Genomic DNA, 25,525 nt, shown 5'->3' on the forward strand with positions numbered 1-25,525 from the left:
TCTCAGCATCTAATGAGATGATCATGTGGTTTTTGTCTTTGAGTTTGTTTATGTACTGGATTGTTTTGATGGATTTCCATATATTGAACCATCCCTGCATCCTTGGGATGAAACCAACTTGGTCAGGATGGATGATTGTTTTGATGTGTTCTTGGATTCGGTTAGCAAGAACTTTATTGAGGATTTTTGCATCGATATTCATAAGGGAAATTGGTCTGAAGTTCTCTATCTTTGTTGGGTCTTTTTGTGGTTTAGGTATCAGAGTAATTGTGGCTTCATAGAATGAGTTGGGTAGAGTACCTTCTGTTTCTATCTTGTGGAATAGTTTGTGAAGAACTAGAATTAGGTCTTCTTTGAAGGTCTGATAGAACTCTGCACTAAACCCATCTGGTCCTGGGCTTTTTTTTTGGTTGGGAGACTATTAATGACTGCGTCTATTTCTTTAGGGGATATAGGACTGTTTAGATCATTAACCTGATCTTGATTTAGCTTTGGTACTTGGTATCTGTCTAGAAACTTGTCCATTTCATCCAGGTTTTCCAGTTTTGTTGAGTATAGCCTTTTGTAGAAGGATCTGATGGTGTTTTGGATTTCTTCAGGATCTGTTGTTATGTTTCCCTTTTCATTTCTGATTTTGTTAATTAGGATGCTTTCCCTCTGCCCTCTAGTGAGTCTGGCTAAGGGTTTATCTATCTTGTTGATTTTCTCAAAGAACCAGCTCCTTGATTGGTTGATTCTTTGAATAGTTTTTCTTGTTTCCACTTGGTTGATTTCAACCCTGAGTTTGATTATTTCCTGCCTTCTACTCCTCTTGGGTGAATTTGCTTCCTTTTCTTCTAGAGCTTCTAGGTGTGTTGTCAAGCTGCTAATGTGTGCTCTCTCTAGTTTCTTTTTGGAGGCACTCAGAGTTTTCCTCTTAGGAATGCTTTCATTGTGTCCTAAAAGTTTGGGTATGTAGAGGCTTCATTTTCATTAAACTCTAAAATGTCTTTAATTTCTTTCTTTATTCCTTCCTTGACCAAGTTATCATTGAGAAGAGTGTTGTTCAGTTTCCACGTGAATTTTGGCTTTCTGTTAGTTATTTTGTTATTGAAGATCAGCCTTAGTCCATGGTGATCTGATAGGATGCATGGGAAAATTTCAATATTTTTGTATATGTTGAGGCTTATTTTGTGACCAATTATGTGGTCAATTTTGGAGAAGGTACCATGGGGTGCTGAGAAGAAGGTATATCCTTTTGTTTTAGGATAAAATGTTCTGTAGATATCTGTTAAGTCCATTTGTTTAATCACTTCTGTTAGTTTCACTGTGTCCCTGTTTAGTTTCTGTTTCCATGATCTGTCCATTGGTGAAAGTGGTGTGTTGAAGTCTCCCACTATTAATGTGTGAGGTGCAATGTGTGCTTTGAGCTTTAGTAAAGTTTCTTTAATGAATGTGGCTGCCCTTGTATTTGGAGCATAGATATTCAGAATTGAGAGTTCCTCTTGGAGGATTTTACCTTTGATGAGTATGTAGTGCCCCTCCTTGTCTTTTTTGATTATTTTGGGTTGGAAGTCGATTTTGTTAGATATTAGAATGGCTACTCCAGCTTGTTTCTTCATACCATTTGCTTGGAAATTTGTTTTTCAGCCTTTCATTCTGAGGTAGTGTCTATATTTTTCTCTGAGATGAGTTTCCTGTAAGCAGCAAAATGTTGGGTCTGGTTTGTGTAGCCAGTTTGTTAGTCTATGTCTTTTTATTGGGGAGTTGAGTCCATTGATATTAAGAGATAATAAGGAAAAGCAATTGTTGCTTCCCGTTATTTTTGTTGTTAAAGTTGGCATTCTGTTCTTGTGGTTGTCTTCTTTTAGGTTTGTTGAGGGATTACCTTCTTTTTTTTTTTTTCTAGGGCATGGTTCCTGCCCTTGTATTGGTTTTTTTTTTTCTGTTATTATCCTTTGAAGGGCTGGATTCATGGAGAGATAATGGGTGAATTTGGTTTTGTTGTGGAATACTTTGGTTTCTCCATCTATGGTAATTGAGAGTTTGGCTGGGTATAGTAGCCTGGGCTGGAATTTGTGTTCTCTTAGTGTCTGTATCACATCTGTCCAGGCTCTTCTGGCTTTCATAGTCTCTGGTAAAAATCTGGTGTAATTCTGATAGGCTTGCCTTTATATGTTACTTAACCTTTTTCCCTTACTGCTTTTAGTATTCTATCTTTATTTAGTGCATTTGTTGTTCTGATTATTATGTGTCGGGAAGAATTTCTTTTCTGGTCCAGTCTATTTGGAGTTCTGTAGGCTTCTTGTATGTTCATGGGCATCTCTTTCTTTAGGTTTGGGAAGTTTGCTTCAATAATTTTGTTGAAGATGTTTGCTGGTCCTTTGAGTTGAAAATCTTCATTCTCATCCACTCCTATTATCCGTAGGTTTGGTCTTCTCATTGTGTCCTGGATGTCCTGAATGTTTTGAGTTAGGATCTTTTTGCATTTTCCATTTTCTTTGATTGTTGTGCCGATGCTCTCTATGGAATCTTCTGCACCTGAGATTCTCTCTTCCATCTCTTGTATTCTGTTGCTGATTCTCGCATCTATGCTTCCAGATTTCTTTCCTAGGGTTTCTATCTCCAGCGTTGCCTCACTTTGGGTTTTCTTTATTGTGTCTACTTCCCTTTTTAGGTCTTGGATGGTTTTATTCAATTCCATCACCTGTTTGGTTGTGTTTTCCTGCAATTCTTTAAGGGATTTTTGTGTTTCCTCTTTAATGTCTTCTACTTGTTTAGCAGTATTCTCCTGTATTTCTTTAAGTGAGTTATTTAAGTCCTTCTTGATGTCCTCTACCATCATCATGAGATATGCTTTTAAATCCAGGTCTAGGTTTTCAGGTGTGTTGGGGTGCCCTGGACTGGGCGAAGTGGGAGTGCTGAGTTCTGATGATGGTGAGTGGTCCTGGTTTCTGTTAGTAAGATTCTTACGTTTACCTTTCGCCATCTGGTAATCTCTGGAGTTAGTTGTTATAGTTGTCTCTGTTTAGAGATTGTTCCTCTGGTGATTTTGTTACCCTCTATCAGCAGACCTGGGAGACTAGCTCTCTCCTCTGAGTTTCAGTGGTCAGAGTAGTCTCTGCAGGCAAGGTCTCCTCTTTCAGGGAAGGTGCACAGTTATCTGGTGTTTGGACCTCCTCCTGGCCGAAGATGAAGGTCCAAAACAGGATCTTTCCCAGAAGCTGTGTTGCTTTGGTTTGTCACAGAAGCCGTTGTTTCAGTAGTCCACACTCTCACATGTGTAGACTACTTTCTGAGGAGTCCCGGAACCAAGGTGGCTCCCGCAGGACCTGAGGCAGAAGCCTTCCGGGCCGGGCGGGCACATGTGCTCTGACCAGGAAGGTGGCCAGTTGTTTGGAGCCGAAAATGGCACCGCCTCAGAAGCTCTGTGGCTCTCACCTGTCCCAGAAACTGCTGGCCTCTGTATTCCACACTCTCACCTGTGCAGACTGCCCTCCTCGGAGTCCCGGAACCAAGCTGGCTCCTGTGGAACCTGAGGCAGAAGCCTCTCTGGCCGGGCAGTCACCAGTGCTCTGACCAGGAAGGTGGACGGTTGTCTGGAGCCGAAAATGGCGCCGCCTCAGAGGCTCTGTGGCTCTCGCCTCCACCATTTTCTTTATACTTAGGATTTAATTTCTAGTCTCACACTATAGATACTGTGCCACTGAGATACATGCCTGACCCTTGCTACTCAGACTGTCCTTGAACTCCTTAAAGTCACTCTGTAGCCCAAACAGGTCTTAAACTTGTGATTCTCCTGCCTCAGACTGGTGGGATTACAGCCTGCATCACCAGGACTGGCTTGAAATGTTTGCTCTTATTCTTACTCAAAAGACAAAGATCTTCTTCCCCACCCCCACCCCTGCCCCTGCCTTCTGTAATACAACTAGTGTAACCCTAACTCCACCCCTCTGCCAATTCTTTTTTTGGACATAGTCACTTACGATGCTTCTGACAAAGTTCAAGTTCAAATCTGGCACCACCCCTTTCTTTATCACTTCTCTCTAGAACTTCTTACCAGTCCCTCAGAGGTCTAAAGGTTTCTGTCTTAGAAGTAAGGAGCAAGTTTAAAATGGTTTGTTTGCATCTAAAACGTACTCATAAGAGGCAGTGTTCACTTACACCTCGTTTGATGGCAGACAACGTTGAGTAACAGTGAAATAAAAGCAACCTTGTGCTTAGATCAATCTGTGAATTGTTTATGCATGTCAAACTGTGTTTTTCCAACTTAAAAATATTTAGAGTATATTGAACCTCTAAATATGAACTTTAGGTTAGAAGAGTCTAGTACATCTCTTTCTCTCACAAAGCATCATCTGTACTGGTCGTTTTATGGAAGTTGATCCTCTGGCTCAAGGTGACCCTCTCTGGAGTTCTCCATCTCAGGCTGACCCCAAGAGTTAAATGAGGGCATCTTGCCTGGGTCAGAGTCACTATACATGAACTTAGTGGATGTTTGTTTTTGCGGTATCCCAGTCCCGAATTGACTACACTCCTCCTTCTGTCTTTCTTGGATCTGTTCTTTGTCAGTAGCTGAAAGAAGTGTTTCAATACAGGGCCCAGCAGCACAATTCCCACCTACTCTGAGGACAGCATCCCATTTTCACAGCATTCTGAAGCAAGTGTATAGCTCTGCTTTTCTCTCTCCTTCCTCCTCTTCTGCCATCAGTATTAACAACACCCCTGTGTCCATGTCCCTCAAATCTCCCCAAGGTTTATAGCCCACATGTGCATTTGTGATTCAGCACCAACCAAAGTAATGACAGACAAATCAAAGTTAAACAATCTCTAAAAATAAGGAAAACTTCAAAATGTTAAAGCCATACAATTTCCTAAACCATTTTGCTACTATGATTTTACAATTAATAATAAGAGGTCTGATGACTCAACTCATTTTCAAAACATTTTTACCATACCATTTAGTCCCACGTTAAAACAGGTACTTTTGTTTTTCTTTGCATAAATCCATGTGTTGTGTCTAAAACAAGAGGGATCTTTGTTTTCTCCTTTAATTTTTTTTTAACCATTTCCTATAATTGCCTAAAGTCACAAGCTGACATGTTTTCTTTGGATTCTCAGCCAGAATTTTAGTTGATGTCAAACAGTACTTATGAAACAAATTAACCATTTTAAGCATCACAAAGAGCACTAGGCTTCCCTGAGTACCTCAGTTGTTGAGATTAGTAGTGCCAATTGTGGAAGGAGTATGCATATCCCTTCTACCCAGTCATTTACTAATAATACAAAAGTAATACTTTGATGCATAGATATAGCTATCATCCAAAAATCATGAGAAAAATCACAATTTTAGAATTGTACAATTCAGCCATCAATGATAGCTTGAAATGACAGATGAGACCAAGGAGGCAGCTGGAGTATACTAATTCCCTGCTAAGGACTCAGTGTCCCTGGATTGAACATACAGACTGTGAGTTTCCATAATATCAGGTCCTCAACCTGTTTCCTCTGTCCTTTGTCAATGGGAACATCAGCACCTTGCTCTTCCCTGGACTAGAGTGTGTAATGTCACATTCCACAGGGAGGGGATCCCCTTTTCCTGAGCTACTATGTTCCTAGTGACCTAGTGACTGTGCAGGCAGTGGCTTCCTTTCCTTCCACTCCTTTGCATGGGTTTCAAGAAATGTCAAGTGTAGATTTCAGTTACAAGAAAGGAATGTCACCAAAAGGACCAGTGTCACCAACCCCAAAGGACTTTTATTCTCACGAAAAAAAAGTCAGAGCAATGAGTATCATGGCTTCTCCATGTAGGAAGCTCTGCTATTTTGAAGAGCTAACTCCCTTTTGGAAGAAAACAACTTGAACTTCTTCCAGGTGTTACTCCTACTAACTTCAGTCTTTCCAACAGAACTTCTATGGACAATTCTGTATAGATTTGGGTGGGCAAGATTTGACATCTGTACAATAAAATCGCTTCACTATTTTACTGGGTTTAACTATCCCATACGCTTTATGACAAAATATCAAAGTGCTTTCTTCACTTTGGGGTTTATTGAGCTTGTTAGTACACTTAAGATTTGTGTGTGTTTGCACGTATGTGTGCACATGTGTGAGTGAATGTACACCACAGCATGCTTGTGGATGTCAGAAGACTGCTTGTGGGAGCTGGGACCTGGTTGTCTTCATGTGGGTTCAGAGATTGAACTCCGGCTGTCAGGCTTGGCAGCAAACATCTTTCCTACTAAATCATCTCACCAGTCCCAAGCAATAATTTTATGTTCACAGTATTAGTAACAACTGTATCAGAAAAAAGTAAATAAGTTGAAATTAAATTGGATATAAAATACATTGAGCCATGAACCACTAACACTCTTTGAATGTTCATAAAATCTCTTTATCCATACACTCTCCTTTTTATCTCATTTCTTTGTTCTTTGTTAAAAACAAAACAAAAAACTTTTTCCCGAAGGGTCAGAATTTAAGCCTGATGAGTTTATTCTTATTTTGATATTGTCTTCAGGCTAGTGCTGAAGCATGCTGGAAAGTAACTGTGACTCTGGAATTTCATGTTGTGTATATATCACAGCATGCTGTTCATCCCTCAGGTAAAGAGAGACTAGAGCTGGAATTGGCATAGGTGTATAGAACTATGGATGTTCTCCATTCTTCCAAGATGCTATCCTTCCTCAGTGGAAAAGGACAGTACATCCTATGAGCTGGGAGACAAGATACAACTCCTGGTTCATTCAAAGTCCATGGAAAGTCTTTAGAATCAATCAGAGTTTCCTTGACTTTATATGTAAGAAGAAACATTTCACTGACTACCAAACTCGAATTACTTTAGGCACTTTGTTGATGGAAGTCCTGGAGATGGAGAGGTAGATAGACAGTTTTGTAGATAGTTGTGAACAACCCAACTTCTTTCTCAGTCACAACCATGCCTGGACCTGAGGTTAGACTCCTCCAAGGTCCATCAGTACGACTGTAAGGCATGCCAAGTTGGGATCATGGTTTTCTGTCATCTGAGTCTCCTATACCATGAAGGCATCTGGAATATCACCACAACTTGCAGAGACCCTTTGACAAATTTCCCTAGTGTCTTCAGAGAAAAACATATGTGTGTATGTGTGCTTGGGTATGTGCATATTTCTGAACATTAAATATCTAGGTCAAATAGTAATAAATACTATAAACTCTGAGCTGTAGATTATAGTTTTCATGCTTAGTCTTAACCTTCATGTATCCTTGGACTTGGGTGCTTGTATCTCTTCATCCTCATTGCTGTACTTTCCTTTGTCTACACACACAGCCTTACTTCTAGATGAGGAAATGTACATGTAATAAAACAACACTAAGTTCTAAAGCTTCACATTAGTAGATTATCTATAACCTAATGAATAGTTCTACTTCCTCTGAGGAGTGTTCATTTCTACTTTGATTCATATAAATGTTTATAAAATATTTTTAAGTGCTGATCTCCAAAGTTATACCAATGAATGAGGCTGTGCCTACATAAATCCTTTCCTGCTTGGGTCTTAGTCTGGTATTGGAGAGCTCAGAGTGACCTTCTTAGGCTGGAACCCAAGGCTTTTCCTCCATCTGTTCACAGCCATAGTCCCCTCATTGTTTTAGTCAAGATGTGATGCTACTATTTCTCTGATGTATTTTAGCAACTTGGAAGTGTATATAGTGTACTCGCCGCCATCTTGAACGTTGGAAACATTGAATTCTCCTCGGTGGCAACTGAATACCAGATGGACAAGAGCTACATTTGCAATCACACTGCTCTGGAAAACTGTGAGTTGTTTTGTCTCCCATTTAAAACTGAACTCTTTCATATCTTATGCTGGGTTACATGTGGATAACTTCAAATACTGACACTCATAAAGAGTCTACAAAGCATGCTCAGCTTCAGTTGTATAAGACTAAATTGTAAAAATCAGCTATCAACTGGGGTGTAGTGGATCACACTCTCAGGCTCGGCTCTTGGGAAGCAGAGACAGGTAGATTTCTGAGTTTTAGGCCAATGTAGCATATAAGATAGGCAGGACGACACAGAGAAATCCAGTCTAATAAACCAAAAGCAAACAAACAAAAAGTAGGCTAACAAAAACAAATCTTTACACAGGTGAAGTGATTACTATGGACAGTATTTCTAGAGATTAAGTTTTTATAACTATTTCATAGATTGGGTTTTAATATGAAAATGCAGAAAATATTGATGATATAGTTGACCTATAAAAAATTAAAATTGTCTTCTAGTGTTTAGAACCTGTATCAATTAAAAAGTAATAAAAACATGTGTTTTGTTTTGTTTTTACTGTGTGAATTCCATTTATCCTAGGTTAATTATTTTTTCATTTTCCTTACAAAAGAAGCACATCATTACTGCTCCAAAGCAAATTTTCTCCCAATAATAGAGTTTGACAAAGTGCTTCTAATAATTTAAGGCATCCCACTGATTTTTTTCTCCAGTGACATAGCTTTTTCCTATTTAGAGTGTATCCTGTTCTTTTATTTTTAATACTGGCATACACTCCCACAGTTCTTTACTTGTTGTGAATTTCATTTACATCCTAGAAAATCACAATACTATTTTTTAGGCATTTTTTTCCATTTTACTTATTTCATTGGTCCGGTCCTGTCTCTAAGATCCCTATTTTTTGCATCCTTTGTGGCTTTGGAGGTGGTTTGTAATAAAGGGAGCAGATGTTTAAGGTTAACATAGTGATTGCCATGTACCTGGAACCCTTGTGGACACCTCTGATTTTCCATGTGTAAAATAATTGATTAACACACAAGATACTAAGTAACTGGACAGGAATTAATAGCCATGTAATGCCATTGATAAAATACAGTTGTAAACACCACCACCCAAGTCATAATTGAAGTATTATCTGTAGCCAGCAGAATGAGAAACATACTGTTGGTTTATGTTATTTTTGCATTGACTAGACACACACTTGAGATAAATCACTTTAAAGGGAGAGAATACATATATGTTGGTTCATGGTTTCAGAGTTTCTCATTTATAGTCACTTAGCCTGTTGTTTTAAGCCTATATCAAGTAAAATATCAAGGCAGGGATGTTGCAAACTGTTCATCTCATGGTGACAGGAAAGCATAAGGAAAGAAGAGAGCAGGAATCTAGCATCCCTTCAAGAACACAACGCTATAAGCTAATTTCTCCCACCGGACCTCTACATTCTGACAGTTCCAACACCTTTCAAAAGTACCACTTTCTGGAACAAGCCTTGAGCATATGGGCCATTGGGAGACACTTAAGACCCAAAACATAATGGCTCTATAGAGAATATACTTAGAAACAAACTAAAGAATTATTTTGATCATTGAAACTTATTTTTATATTATTTGGAAAACCAAATAGTTCACAATGAGTACTATTAATATGTATATAATTAAAATTATCCAAACCACTTCCCAGAATAGCCACTTGTAGAAAAAACCTTGTTTATTAATTTGCATTAAAATTGCTTATAACTTGATTTTAAAAGAATTAGCTCCAAATTTAGGCCATCTATTTCTGTTTGTAATGTTTGTGGTCACCATTAGACCCACAACACAGTCACCTCTTGCTTGAAGTGAGTTACATCCCACCACTTACTCCACAGCAAGAGTTTATCTTTACTTGGCTCATTCAGAAACCACCTAGGCAATGCATCTGTAGGCTCTCAGTCTCCTCCTTGTCCTCTTTCATTGCCCTCTATCCTCTTTCTTCTCCTTCTCTGTATTTCCCCATCCATTTCTCTTTCTCTTTCTCTTTCTCTTTCTCTTTCTCTTTCTCTTTCTCTTTCTCTTTCTCTCTTTCTCTTTCTCTTTCTCTTTCTCTTTCTCTTTCTCTTTCTCTCTCTCTCTCTCTCTCTCTCTCTCTCTCTCTCTCTCTCTCTCTCTCTCTCTCTCTCTTTCTCTTTCTCTTTCTTCTTTCTTCTTTCCTCCCACCTAAATTTCTTGGTTGGCTTCCCTTTCTTCTGAATAAAGATCATTAAGACTGAAACTTTGTTTCCAAAGCATTATACATAACAATATATCCTCAAGTAAAATGCTGGGATTGTAGCAGACACTCAATATATGTTAGATAAATGAACAATATCTGAATGGAAACAAACATACATGTCCATAGGAGATAACATTCAGCAATGTATGGAACTAAAATGACTACAATGACATTACAATTCAATTGAGACAGCATTGTAGAGAAAACCAATGGATAACAGTGAGACAGCTAGGGGATGTAAATCCACTCCAGACATAATATACCAAAATGGATCCTTAAAAACTTGTTTTGCATTTATTAATTTATGTATGCATTATATGACATGTGTAAAGGTGAGAGGGCAACTTGGTTCTCTCCTCCCATCCAGGTCCCAGGGTTAAACCCAGATCATCAGTCTTGACATTAAACACCTTTGCCCACAAAGCTTTCTAACTGGCCCTCTAAAGAATTCTAAATGCTACAAAGTTCACTGCAAGAACATTCATGAAAGTACAGAGTGAAACACACAAAATCCTAAGGTGTGAAATGACTATATTCAGAAGACCAAAGAGGAATGGTCTTTCAAGGTTGCTTTTAACTGTAAAACTTAAAACTCAATGAACATTTTGTGAAAATGAAAATGGGAGAAAATATTTGCAATGTATGCATCAAAATATCACTCTCTCTAAGCATAAAGGGCTCTGGATCAAACTGGCTACTTTAAAAATGTAAAACTCCTGGCATCCATGAAATTACATTTATCTCCTTGGACTTTTGTTGGCTGATAAGGACAGAAGTGGCAAGTATTTAAAGGACAATTAAGCAGTTTACAGTCTAGAAATAATCACATAATAGTCATATCCAAGTGATTCCAAACCTATTCCATGCGCTTTTAAAATATTTAGCATAATTTGGTGAAATTGGTGATGACATCCCCTAAGCAACGGCACTCCTGTGCAGCTGTTTCTTCCTTTCAGACAGTTTGGTTTGTGTTGTGCTGTAGCATATAGCAGCCACAGTTTGCTCAGTGGAGGCAAGAACAGAACAATCAAGAAGAGGCAGAGAGAGCTGGCACTCAACAGTGGCTTCTTTGTATACCATAAAACAGTCATATATTTATGTAATGTCAAATGCTGCCGTTCCATTTAGATATTTCTCTTTTCTGAAAATAGAGTTGTTTTCACTGTCTTCTAACAATAATCTACTGCTTTTGCAGCCGCTTCTTTGCTTTGCATTCAAGCAGATGAGCTGCAGGAAGCTCTCACCTCACACTGTGTGGTCACTAGAGGAGAAACAATTATTCGACCCAACACAGTGGAAAAGGCTGCTGATGTCCGAGATGCCATGGCCAAAACTTTATATGGCCGTCTCTTTAGCTGGATAGTCAATTGTATTAACAGCTTGCTGAAGCATGACACATCACCTAGGTAAATGCTTTACACAACTGTTTTCTACAAATGTTAGGCAATGTATCTGTTTTGGATTTGTATGAGTCCCTTTGAATATGTTTCTGATGGGTTTAATTTAATCAGTTTATCTTTTAGTAGCGCCATCACATTATCATTCCATGCAACTATGAAATATCTTGAATGCTATACTGAAAACTGTGGCAATGTTAGTAATTGTGGTGAAAAGTGTGGCATCATATTATCAATTCAAATGTTCTTTTAATTAAACTGCATACCATGCAGGGTCTACCATTTTACACTTGTATAAAATGTCAGTCCAGTAGCTCTTTGCTGTTTCATGGGCTTAAATGAAACCATGACTATAAAGCAAGACTCTCTTTTCAACTCTCACTACACTCTGCAGGAATAGGTGCTGTGACTTCTAATGAAACTTGATTCTGAAATGCACAAAACATGGTAGGTAATAATCATTACAACCTGCTGATGAACATTTACACTGGACCTTATTTCCATGGTCCCCGAACCACATTTTTGAAAGAAAGAGAATCATAGCCGCCATTAACTAGATTTGCAGAGATGAAAGTCTTTACATTCTATCTGAAATTTTTTTCTGCTGTAGGTCTTAGGAATTTTAGGAATGTTGTATGTTGAAAAAACTACATTAAGATGACCTTGTCTTCATTTTCTTTTTTTTTTTCCCATTTTTATTAGGTATTTAACTCATTTACATTTCCAATGCGATACCAAAAGTCCCCCATATCCACCCACCCCCACTCCCCTGCCCGCCCACTCCCCCTTTTTGGCCCTGGTGTTCCCCTGTACTGGGGCATATAAAGTTTGCAAGTCCAATGGGCCTCTCTTTCCAGTGATGGCCGACTAGGCCATCTTTTGATATATATGCAGCTAGAGTCAAGAGCTCCAGGGTACTGGTTAGTTCATAATGTTGTTCCACCTATAGGGTTGCAGATCCCTTTAGCTCCTTGGCTACTTTCTCTAGCTCCTCCATTGGGAGCCCTATGATCCATCCATTAGCTGACTGTGAGCATCCACTTCTGTGTTTGCTAGGCCCCGGCATAGTCTCACAAGAGACAGCTACATCTGGGTCCTTTCAATAAAATCTTGCTAGTGTATGCAATGGTGTCAGCGTTTGGATGCTGATTATGGGGTGGATCCCTGGATATGGCAGTCTCTACATGGTCCATCCTTTCATCTCAGCTCCAAACTTTGTCTCTGTAACTCCTTCCAAGGGTGTTTTGTTCCCAAATCTAAGGAGGGGCATAGTGTCCACACTTCAGTCTTCAATCTTCTTGAGTTTCATGTGTTTAGGAAATTATATCTTATATCTTGGGTATCCTAGGTTTGGGGCTAATATCCACTTATCAGTGAATACATATTGTGTGAGTTTCTTTGTGAATGTGTTACCTCACTCAGGATGATGCCCTCCAGGTCCATCCATTTGGCTAGGAATTTCATAAATTCATTCTTTTTAATAGCTGAGTAGTACTCCATTGTGTAGATGTACCACATTTTCTGTATCCATTCCTCTGTTGAGGGGCATCTAGGTTCTTTCCAGCTTCTGGCTATTATAAATAAGGCTGCTATGAACATAGTGGAGCATGTGTCCTTATTACCTGTTGGGGCATCTTCTGGATATATGCCCAGGAGAGGTATTGCTGGATCCTCCGGTAGTACTATGTCCAGTTTTCTGAGGAACCCCCAGACTGATTTCCAGAGTGGTTGTACAAGCCTGCACTCCCACCAACATTGGAGGAGTGTTCCTCTTTCTCCACATCCACGCCAGCATCTGCTGTCACCTGAATTTTTGATCTTAGCCATTCTGACTGGTGTGAGGTGGAATCTCAGGGTTGTTTTGATTTGCATTTCCCTGATGATTAAGGATGTTGAACATTTTTTCAAGTGCTTCTCTGCCATTCGGTATTCCTCAGGTGAGAATTCTTTGTTCAGTTCTGAGCCCCATTTTTTAATGGGGTTATTTGATTTTCTGAAGTCCACCTTCTTGGGTTCTTTATATATGTTGGATATTAGTCCCCTATCTGATTTAGGATAGGTAAAGATCCTTTCCCAATCTGTTGGTGGTCTTTTTGTCTTATTGACGGTGTCTTTTGCCTTGCAGAAACTTTGGAGTTTCATTAGGTCCCATTTGTCAATTCTCAATCTTACAGCACAAGCCATTGCTGTTCTGTTCAGGAATTTTTCCCCTGTGCCCATATCTTCAAGGCTTTTCCCCACTTTCTCCTCTATAAGTTTCAGTGTCTCTGGTTTTATGTGAAGTTCCTTGATCCACTTAGATTTGACCTTAGTACAAGGAGATAAGTATGGATCGATTCAAATTCTTCTACACGATAACAACCAGTTGTGCCAGCACCAATTGTTGAAAATGCTGTCTTTCTTCCACTGGATGGTTTTAGCTCCCTTGTCGAAGATCAAGTGACCATAGGTGTGTGGGTTCATTTCTGGGTCTTCAATTCTATTCCATTGGTCTACTTGTCTGTCTCTATACCAGTACCATGCAGTTTTTATCACAATTGTTCTGTAGTAAAGCTTTAGGTCTGGCATGGTGATTCCGCCAGAAGTTCTTTTATCCTTGAGAAGACTTTTTGCTATCCTAGGTTTTTTGTTATTCCAGACAAATTTGCAAATTGCTCCTTCCAATTCGTTGAAGAATTGAGTTGGAATTTTGATGGGGATTGCATTGAATCTGTAGATTGCTTTTGGCAAGATAGCCATTTTTACAATGTTGATCCTGCCAATCCATGAGCAAGGGAGATCTTTCCATCTTCTGAGATCTTCCTTAATTTCTTTCTTCAGAGATTTGAAGTTTTTATCATACAGATCTTTCACTTCCTTAGTTAGAGTCACGCCAAGATATTTTATATTATTTGTGACTATTGAGAAGGGTGTTGTTTCCCTAATTTCTTTCTCAGCCTGTTTATTCTTTGTATAGAGAAAGGCCATTGACTTGTTTGAGTTTATTTTATATCCAGCTACTTCACCGAAGCTGTTTATCAGGTTTAAGAGTTCTCTGGTAGAATTTTTAGGGTCACTTATATATACTATCATATCATCTGCAAAAAGTGATATTTTGACTTCCTCCTTTCCAATTTGTATCCCCTTGATCTCCTTTTGTTGTCGAATTGCTCTGGCTAATACTTCAAGTACTATGTTGAAAAGGTAGGGAGAAAGTGGGCAGCCTTGTCTAGTCCCTGATTTTAGTGGGATTGCTTCCAGCTTCTCTCCATTTACTTTGATGTTGGCTACTGGTTTGCTGTAGATTGCTTTTATCATGTTTAGGTATGTGCCTTGAATTCCTGATCTTTCCAAAACTTTTATCATGAATGGGTGTTGGATCTTGTCAAATGCTTTTTCTGCATCTAACGAGATGATCATGTGGTTTTTGTCTTTGAGTTTGTTTATATAATGGATTACATTGATGGATTTTCGTATATTAAACCATCCCTGCATCCCTGGAATAAAACCTACTTGGTCAGGATGGATGATTGCTTTAATGTGTTCTTGGATTCGGTTAGCGAGAATTTTATTGAGGATTTTTGCATCGATATTCATAAGAGAAATTGGTCTGAAGTTCTCTATCTTTGTTGGATCTTTCTGTGGTTTAGGTATCAGAGTAATAGTGGGGTCATAAAATGAGTTGGGTAGAGTACCTTCTACTTCTATTTTGTGAAATAGTTTGTGCAGAATTGGAATTAGATCTTCTTTGAAGGTCTGATAGAACTCTGCACTAAACCCATCTGGTCCTGGGCTTTTTTTGGTTGGGAGACTATTAATAACTGCTTCTATTTCTTTAGGTGATATGGGACTGTTTAGATGGTCAACTTGATCCTGATTCAACTTTGGTACCTGGTATCTGTCCAGAAATTTGTCCATTTCGTCCAGGTTTTCCAGTTTTGTTGAGTATAGCCTTTTGTAGAAGGATCTGATGGTGTTTTGGATTTCTTCAGGATCTGTTGTTATGTCTCCCTTTTCAGTTCTGATTTTGTTAATTAGGATTTTGTCCCTGTGCCCTTAATGAGTCTAGCTAAGGGTTTATCTATCTTGTTGATTTTCTCAAAGAACCAACTCCTTGATTGGTTAATTCTTTGAATAGTTCTTCTTGTTTCCACTTGGTTGATTTCACCCCTGAGTTTGATTATTTCCTGCCGTCTACTCCTCTTGGGTGAATTTGCTTCCTTTTTTTCTAGGGCTTTTAGATGTGTTGTCAAGCTGCTAGTATGTGCTGTCTCCCGTTTCTTCTTGGAGGCACTCAGAGCTATGAGTTTTCCTCTTAGAAATGCTTTCATTGTGTCCCATAGGTTTGGGTATGTTGTGGCTTCATTTTCATTAAACTCTAAAAAGTCTTTAATTTCTTTCTTTATTCCTTCCTTGACCAAGGTATCTTTGAGAAGAGTGTTATTCAGTTTCCACGTGAATGTTGGCTTTCCATTATTTATGTTGTTATTGAAGATCAGTCTTAGGCCATGGTGGTCTGATAGGATACATGGGACAATTTCAATATTTTTGTATCTGTTGAGGCCTGTTTTGTGACCAATTATATGGTCAATTTTGGAGAAGGTCCCGTGAGGTGCTGAGAAGAAGGTATATCCTTTTGTTTTAGGATAAAATGTTCTGTAGATATCTGTCAGGTCCATTTGTTTCATAACTTCTGTTAGTTTCACTGTGTCCCTGTTTAGTTTCTGTTTCCACGATCTGTCCTTTGAAGAAAGTGGTGTGTTGAAGTCTCCCACTATTATTGTGTGAGGTGCAATGTATGCTTTGAGCTTTACTAAAGTGTCTCTAATGAATGTGGCTGCCCTTGCATTTGGTGCGTAGATATTCAGAATTGAGAGTTCCTCTTGGAGGATTTTACCTTTGATGAGGATGAAGTGTCCCTCCTTGTCTTTTTTGATAACTTTGGGTTGGAAGTCGATTTTATCCGATAAATAAAATGGCTACTCCAGCTTGTTTCTTCAGTCCATTTGCTTGGAAAATTGTTTTCCAGCCTTTCACTCTGAGGTAGTGTCTGTCTTTTTCCCTGAGATGGGTTTCCTGTAAGCAGCAGAATGTTGGGTCCTGTTTGTGTAGCCAGTCTGTTAGTCTATGTCTTTTTATTGGGGAATTGAGTCCATTGATATTAAGAGATATTAAGGAAAAGTAATTGTTGCTCCCTTTTATTTTTGTTGTTAGAGTTGGCATTCTGTTCTTGTGGCTGTCTTCTTTTTGGTTTGTTGAATGATTACTTTCTTGGTTGTTCTAGGGCGTGATTTCCGTCCTTGTATTGCTTCTTTTCTGTTATTATCCTTTGAAGGGCTGGATTCGTGGAAAGATATTGTGTGAATTTGGTTTTGTCGTAGAATACTTTGGTTTCTCCATCTATGGTAATTGAGAGTTTGGCCGGGTATATTAGCCTGGGCTGGCATTTGTGTTCTCTTAGTGTCTGTATAACATCTGTCCAGGCTCTTCTGGCTTTCATAGTCTCTGGTGAAAAGTCTGGTGTAATTCTGATAGGCCTTCCTTTATATGTTACTTGACCTTTCTCCCTTACTGCTTTTAATATTCTATCTTTATTTAGTGCATTTGTTGTTCTGACCTTGTCTTCTTTTTCATCTCCTTACTAAGCTCAAAAAAAATCATCTTACACACATTTCACATATGCAATTCTTCATTATTTTCCACTAAAGTAGATCCTATATCATATTATATAGTTAGACTATCAAGATTCCCTATTGTTGCCCTGTGGTCTTAACTACCTGGCTGTCACAATTGTCCATGAACTTCCCACCAAAGACCTCATAGGCTGAGTCTCAGACCATAATACTGTTTTCCTGGAACAATTTAATAGTGAAATGGCTTTTTATTCATTAGTAGTCATCTCTATGACATTAAACATCTTGTAAAAATGGAAGCATCTAGGGATGTTTCCACATTCCCTATGTAAACAAGATGATTGGAGCTGCTGGCCTTACCTCCTTAGCTCTTGTCTGCAGGTTTAGCACTAGATGGTACCAGAAAGGATAATGTGCTAAAAATCTCATTATTACATGTCTACTAAATAATATTTGCCCTACATTAACCAGTACTAGCCAAGACTTAGTTTTTTTTTTAATTGAAGTTAGTTTTAAAAACGGAACCAAGACTTGCTGTGATAGTTTAGTTTAGTTCTGTAAGCTATGCTGTTGTTGTTTGTTATTGTTGTTGTTGTTGTTGTTGTTGTTGTTGTTGCTGCTGCTGCTGTTGCTGTTGTTAGAGGCAGTCTGGTTGTACACCCCAGGCTGGATTCTCCTACCACAGTCTACATGCTGAGATTATAGATGTGTGACTTCACACTCAGTGGGATTAACGTTTTTGAAGTCTTAGGTTTTCACTCTGAGTTCAAACTGTTTCTCCAAAAGTGCGAGTCCCTGCAGATTCCAGCTGCCAGTCCCATCTCTTCCAAACAACACTGAGCATGGCCTACACTGACAAAAGGTGGGAACAAAGGGAAGCTTTTTTTGTAGTTAGGTTTTAAAGAACACATAAAAACTACTTCAGTCTTACTCAAAGATACAAACATTTTTAGCAGGTACCTAATTTTCAGTGAACAGAGCTAGCTGTATGGAATAGCTGAGAGAATTTGTATATGAGATAATTCATCTGGAGGACAATATTTTACTTGTATTTTAAAGTTTGTTTGTTTGATTTTACCCCCTTATGTTAGTGTTAGTGGTTTGTTTGTTTGTTTGTTTGTTTGTTTGTTTGTTGAAGCAGGATCTCACAGTGCATCCCAGACTTGGACTGTCTCCTGCTTCAGCCTTCTAAGTCCTGAGACTACATGTGTGTGCATCTCAGCTGGCTTACAGTAGTTAACGAGAAGATGAATCCCTACATATTTGTATCTTTCTCTACATCATCACTTGATCTGTATTTAAATATGAATAAGCAAATAGATAACAGTTCTTTGAGAATAATTCAGACATTTGTAGAAAGACATTTTCAATTTTAAAAGAATGTTTGCTTTACTGATACAGTTTTGATTATCTGTGTGTTTACAAAGCTCTGAGTATTGGCCAGGTGGCCCTATGATAGTTGACTGGCATAGGCTTGTGGCTTTGTGCTTCTAGCTCATTGCAGGGAATCCCCACTTCTATCAAGGTGTAAGCAAAGATGGGAGTGGGTTCTACAGTAAGGAAAATGCTGTTTTATGTGCATAGTAACATTAGTTTACTCTGTCATCTTTGTTTTCTTTGGAAAAAGACGTGTAATTAATTCAGTCACCGATGGGAATTCTGAGACACTCTGCTTCTTATTGCCTTTTAAAGAAATGAGCAAAAGCTCAAGGAACACTTCTTTAATTCTTCCAGTGGGGATGAGGAGCTAAACATCGGCATTCTTGACATATTCGGCTTTGAAAACTTCAAAAGAAATTCCTTTGAGCAGCTGTGCATTAACATTGCAAATGAACAGATCCAGTATTATTTTAATCAGCACGTGTTTGCATGGGAGCAGGTATGTTGAAATAAGGACTAAAGGTGTGTGTGTGTGTGTGTGTGTTAGTGCATGATTACATAGAATAAACAGTACATCCATCATACACTTCATGCCTTACCATTCAAAGACAAGGAAAATGTTTACTTTTCTCCATGTTTGTAATAAAAATGCAAACAGAAAATACAGTGTGGATTTGATTTGACTAGACATGTGATGTTCTAAGTTCTTCACTCACAACCAGTGCACTTCTCTTTAAAACTTAACCACTGTGAGTCCCTAAAAACAAAGACATTTCTTCTGTGCCTACTAGTATCTATTATTTTTTAGAATTCACTGCTGACATTCCATTTGAAATGTCAATATTCATCTACAGTGCATTAAACTTTCGAATCCTAGTATCCTGCAAAAGAATTCAAGATAATGGGCTTGATGCAAATGCCATGAAACAGTAATTTTGTCAGGTACAATGTATAATTTATGGTTCAGCTTCAACAATATTTCTCTTTAGAAAAAGCAAAGAGTTACTTGAATTGCACTTGGCACACTGTCATATTAAGACTATTTAAATTATTTTATTAAATCTAAGTCCGTATGCCATTTGTCACCTTCAAATTATGTTACATTGTTTGGTGTCTGCTGATTAGAACTGATGTTTTAATTTAAATTATGTAAATTGGAGATGCATGAAGTTTTTTATTATTATTATTATTTAGAAGGCTCAGACTTCATTTCAAAACTGCAGTTTGAAAATACTCACCACAAAGGAAAACTTGTCAGTCTTGACATGCCTTAGTCAAAGCAAAGGGCACACATTTAAGAGAAGTCATTGGTTCAGTTCTCTCTTCTCATAGCAGGTTCTAGTGTATATTCAGTGGCTTGCTCTTCCTAACCCTTTTCTGGTTCCCTTGACACCTCTCTCCATTAGCATCCCCAAATGCTCAGATATATCATTAAATTACCTTCACAGTAAGAGCAAATAGAAACCTTCAGTTTTTTCTTTACTCTGCATGTCTCTATGGCAAAGACCTTCATTCTATCATCCTCGAAGCCAACCTCCAAGAAAGCATGGTTAACATCCCTTTCATTGCACTGGCTTCTTTCCCCACCTCAATATACTTAGTACACAGCATCTGTTTCTATCTTGCCTACTACACTGAAATGGCCCCCATCTTATTATTAGTATGGCCTTCTTCACTAGACCACAAACTCCTATGTCCAAGATCAAGATCATCTCATAGTCTTATTCTGGTGCTTTCAAAGGCTGATGTATCACATGTTTTTAATGCATATTAATTAAATCAGCGTCATTTTGCCCTAATGCATCAATAGAGAACTCATTCAAACAAGAGACTGGAATTAAGTAGATTTGATTGTCTATGGACTCTACTGTAAGGGAACGGTGTATGCTCATGCATCACCCACCGGATACGCTACTGACTTGCGCTTTCAGATGACTGTCTTTGCTTGCTCGCAGAGTTAAAGCTGGCTTTCATTGTGGCTAGCCCTAGACCCATGTACAAATGGATCAGCTGCTGCTGATATTTACATCCTATAGAATGTTGATGTTTACAGAGCAGGTGGACTGGTAAACATTCGTTTCATACTGTATCCTAATGTTTTTCTTACATCTGTGGGCTTGCTACAGAAAACTGTCCCATAGCAACCTTTAAATATCTTTCAGAGGTTTAAAAGAATTACCTCTAAATTACTACCACCCCCAAAATGCCCAACAGTTTCTTTACAAGTAAACAAGTAAAGCACTTGTCTTACTTAAAACAAAAACAAAAAAAAAATCATCAAACAAACAAAAACATGGACAATTCTATAACTGTGAACTCTAAACAATGGTTTACTATGGAAGTTTTTATCAGTTAACTCAATTTAAATTTTGTTGCAGTGTTTCATAGAACACTTTAGAAAATTTGGTTACAAAGATACTTTGAGTTTCACTCTCGGGTTTTACTTCTACTACTCTATTTAAGGAGTAAAACATCCTTTTGTTATAAATACAGAATCAATAGGCTATAGTGTATTAGTTACAATTCATTACTGTGACCAAAATACCAAGAGAACAACTTAAACGGAAAGTCATTTTGTTTAAGATTTCTCAAAGTTCCATGCCTGGTTGGTTGCCTGTGTGTTTAGACAGCTGGTGTGTAGCAGAGGAGTATCTTAGCTTGTGGTTGACAAAAAAAAAAAAAAAAAAAAAAAAAAAAAGAAAAGAAAGAAAGAAAAAGAAAAGAAAAGAAAAAAAAACTGGAGGGACCACAGACTTGCTGTAACCTTCAGAGAAATGTCCCTTACTGACCCACTGTCTCCAGCTTGTGCCAACCTCCCAAACCTCCCATCACCTCCCAAATAGCACTTTCAACTGAAGGTCAAGCTTGAACACATATTTGTAGACATTCCCAAACCATAGAATGTAATAAAACATGTTTAGTGACCAATTTATAATGGTATCTAAATTAATAGTTTCTCAAGTAGAGTATTACACAATGGAAAGTTGATGTCCAAATAATGAGCTTTTTGGCTTACTTTCAAAACACATACCATTCTCTGGCAGCTGTGCCTCTTTTCTCTTCATAACCTGTTTCTGCTTTTCTATGAACAATGATTAAGTATCATTTTCTTTCTTTCTTTCTTTCTTCCTTTCTTTCTTTCTTTCTTTCTTTCTTTCTTTCTTTTTCTTTTTTGGTTTTTTGAGAAAGGGTTTCTCTATATAGCCCTGGCTGTCCAAGAACTCATTCTGTAGACCAGGCTGGCCTCAAACTCAGAAATCCACCTGCCTCTGTTGATAAAGTATCTTCAGATCTCTTAATAGTCAATCTCAAGCATCCATAACTCATATTTCTTTCTTTTTTTTTGTATGATGCTTTATTGTATGCTACAGCCAGTGTATATAAAATAGTTAAACCTTGTGAGACAGAAACCCATGGAATTCAGAGAGGTAGATGTTAAGGACTGATGAGCAGAAGATAGTGTATTATGGCACGTGTTAAAGAGAAGCTTTTGTACAGACTTCAAATTTAGTTCTCTTGAATATTCACTGGTTCATGAAAAGTGGTTTGAGAAACCTCAAGATAGATGACTACAAAATGGAGCAGACTTTCTGGGGTCTGAAGGGATTTGTACTTGAAGACACTCCAGTCAGCAGAGGGTCATGTTGAGCATTCTGCAGACAGAACTGTTTCAAGTCTGCAGCTGACTGGGAAACCTTCACGAGGTTGAGCCCGGCCTCCAGCCGGAGCTGCTGGACCACCTTCTTCATGGCGGCGACGCTAGAAGAACCCGACATGGCGCTCGGGACAGCCGGGCCGACTCTCATATCTCTTTCTTATCTAGATATCCTATGATAACACTGTTTTTCTAATTTGTCCTGGACAATTTTTAGCCTGTAGTATTTCATGTGATATTTAATGTTTATCCTTCCCTGGCTATAGTCCTGGCTATAGAACAAATTTATATATATACATGCATACACACACACACACATTGATTTTAAGAACGTTTAAATCAATACTATCTAAAAACAACAATGTGAGACAGTTCAATAGTTACCTAGATCCTCTCCCTGAAAACAGGACCATCAGCCAAAGAGTGTAGCTGTAGAGTCTTTTTAAAATATATTGCTGAAATCTTCTAATCAGCTGTAGCTGAAAGTACATTGTCTTCTCAGTTGTATTAGTTACACAGATGTAAAACTCATGCTTGCCTTCCCTGTTATATTTGTATAACAGATACACTGTTGACTTTCATATTTTCCAAAAGGCTCTTGGTTGAGAGAGCCTAGGGCCGCAAAAAGGTTATCTATTTTCAGTGAGAAGGCACTGTCCTTTAAGAGCCCATAATCTGAATTTCATAGGTTTTGGTTGTATTTGAGGTATGTGTGTGTGTGTGTGTGTGTGTGTGTGTGTTGGTTTTCTTTCATGTGAGAAAGAACCCAACAGGAATCCAAGTGTGTTAGAAAGTTTGAGTTATTTGTCATCACATTTGCTGCATTAGAAATGTATGCACATTTTCAAAGGTTCTCCATGTTGGCTCTGTAGTAGGTTTTGTCCTCTGATTTAATTTTATAATGTTGTGTGCTTATTGTGGTATAAAACACGTATACAATGTTTGAAGATTCCATACAGATTACCATTCTGAGCTGAGAGAAAACACATCAATCATACTTTGAATTGGAATAAATGCCGCTCTTCCTAAGAACCATTGGCCACTCTATATAGCTGTATGGTACTAGCAAGACATTGTTTTGAACACTGAAAACCCACCCTGTATACATATATTCCTCTTAATACTTTGGATAAACCTTCTTCACGCATTAAAGTAACACATCTGACTAGCAATTAACTGGACCAAAGTTGGATTTTAAGGTGATGTGTCCATATTTGTTGTTTCTATACAGAGATAGGCCATTGAATGTATCATTTAATAATCCCCTATGGGTGAGAGCTAAAAGTCAAGTTATTTTATAGGCAGGAAACTAAAGTACATATTGAAACGATAAATGAAAAATGACTGCTCTGGCCATTCATGCAGAAAGAGATGTAGATAATTTTATCTCACATTGTTCAAGGCCTGGAGTGCTGCACATTTCTAATGTAGCCATCGATACATAATTTGTTGCCCTTACAAAGAGTTATGTAATATGTAATGCCTACATAATTTTTAATTTTTAATATTATAAATAAAAGAAATCAGTAGTCATCTGATGTTTAAAAAACATATAGGCAATTCAAAACAGACCTTTTATAAATGACTCCAGGTTGTTTTGTGGAAGAATCATTTTTTTTAATGCCTTTATTTCTTCCCTTATAATCTATATGCATACTGGCAATAACTTTTGTCTCATTTTAGCTTTCTAACTAATAAAAAGATTTTATAGGTTTATTTGTTTTGTTTAGGGTTTGTCTGGTTGGTTGATTGATTTTGTTGTTTTTTGAGACAGGGTTTCTCAGTGTATTACAGCTGTCCCAGAATACTGCAGGGAAATACTAAAAGAGGAAGACCCAGCACATTCCCACTCTAGTGCCAGCAACTCTCTGCCCCAGTGGCCTGGCCAGCCGGCCATGTGCTGGTGGGCCCAGAGCTCCTGAAACATCTCCCTCCAGCTCACCACGCCAACCCTGTGCTTCAAATTCCCCACAGTCTTTGTGGTGTACCTCAATCAAACCCACGCTTTGCCACCGAACCATTCTCGCTTGAACCCAGATGAGCTGCCGTGTGAAGGAAAACACCACACAAGCCTAGTTCAGAAACAGTGGTAACTCAATCGTTGGGCACAGCAACTAAAATCCTAATCTTGCAAGCTTTATTAAATCTAAATTCTCTGATGGCAAATCCTGACAGATCTGCCATTGAAACTTGGAGACACTTATAGCTACATCTTGTCCTCACATTATCCCTGTCCAAAAAAGGACCTAACTCTCTCCTGCTTCCTCTCTTCTTCTGTCCAACCCGGAAGTCCCTCCTATTTATCCAGTGATTGGCTCCTTTATTCATTAGGGAAATGGTTCACAAGATCAGCACCAGGCCCATGCACAACACTGGAACTCACTTTTTAGAGCAGGATGGTCTCTAATGCAGATCTGAATGTCTATTTCTATCTCCTGAGTGCTGGGATTAAAGGCATTCACTACCACACCCACATAGTCATTTTATTAAAATTTTAAGACAGACAAATACATTTAAAAGCCTTTGATAGATTTTTGTTTTTTAATACTCCAACAAGGTTCAGTAATTGTTTGACAGCTCATCCAAGTAGACATTTAGCTTTTGACCTAGGGAATATAGAAGCTTATATCCAAATCACTTTCTGAAGTCCCTGAACAGCTCATGATGGAAGTCTGTTGATGCCTCCCTCTGGCTCACACACTGCATCTGAGGCTCAACAGGGCAATTAGGGAAGACAGTCCTTCATCTCAGAATCCTTTTCACATACCCAATCTGTTTTCCTTCCTGGATGAAGCTGAGAAGACAATGCGATATGAGGATTTTTAGTACCTGTTTTGGTCATTTGATCTCTTTTAAGTTTCTAAAGTTCTTAATAAAGATAATTACAACAAAGTGCATTGTTAGCATAGATCCATACAATTGCTGCAATTTTGATTGTTTTCATGTAATGCCCCATCCTCACTTTTATCTCCCCTTCCCTGTTTCTTTCCTCTTATACCTTACACTCCAAGTAGTCCCCTGTCCACTTTCATGTCAAATTATCTAATCTATTCTCCTGACTTTTTTTAAACATATACTTATTTGTGTGCTTTAAGCACATGTGTACTTTTCCTACATTTACATCTATACACCAGAAGGCAGTATCAAATAGTTGTGAGCTACCATGTGGGTGCTGGTAATTGAACTCAGGACCTTTGGAAAAGCAGTGAGAGCCCTCAACCACTGAGTCATTTCTCCAGCCCTCTCCTGCCTTCTTTAAAACTTCTTTTTCCCTCTTATACTTCTTGTTCTAATTAAATATATATATATATAAAGTAAACATTAAAACTCATATACTTAACATGTATCTATGAGTCAGGATTATTTTGCTTAACATATCTAACTTATCCAATTTCTTCAAATTTCATGACTTCATTTTTTTATGGCTACATAAAAGTCTACTGTGTGCATGTAACATAATTTTGTCCATTATCCATTGATGGGCATC

At 38.2% G+C, this 25,525-nt stretch overlaps 1 protein-coding gene and 1 pseudogene across 1 annotated transcript in view; one reads left to right on the forward strand and one right to left on the reverse strand.

Moving 5' to 3' along the window:
- The window catches only part of Myo3a (myosin IIIA), a 390,750-nt gene that overhangs the window by 161,070 nt on the left and 204,155 nt on the right, over positions 1–25,525 (forward strand). Inside the window, exons 17-19 of the mRNA NM_148413.3 lie at positions 7,650–7,776; positions 11,190–11,400; positions 18,738–18,882. Of these exons, the coding sequence (NP_680779.3) occupies positions 7,650–7,776; positions 11,190–11,400; positions 18,738–18,882 (483 nt within the window). The remainder of the gene's footprint in view (positions 1–7,649; positions 7,777–11,189; positions 11,401–18,737; positions 18,883–25,525) is intronic.
- On the reverse strand, positions 21,721–22,180 carry Gm13342 (annotated as a pseudogene).

Source organism: Mus musculus, chromosome 2 (assembly GCF_000001635.26).
Source record: "Mus musculus strain C57BL/6J chromosome 2, GRCm38.p6 C57BL/6J".
Classification (NCBI taxonomy): domain Eukaryota; kingdom Metazoa; phylum Chordata; class Mammalia; order Rodentia; family Muridae; genus Mus; species Mus musculus.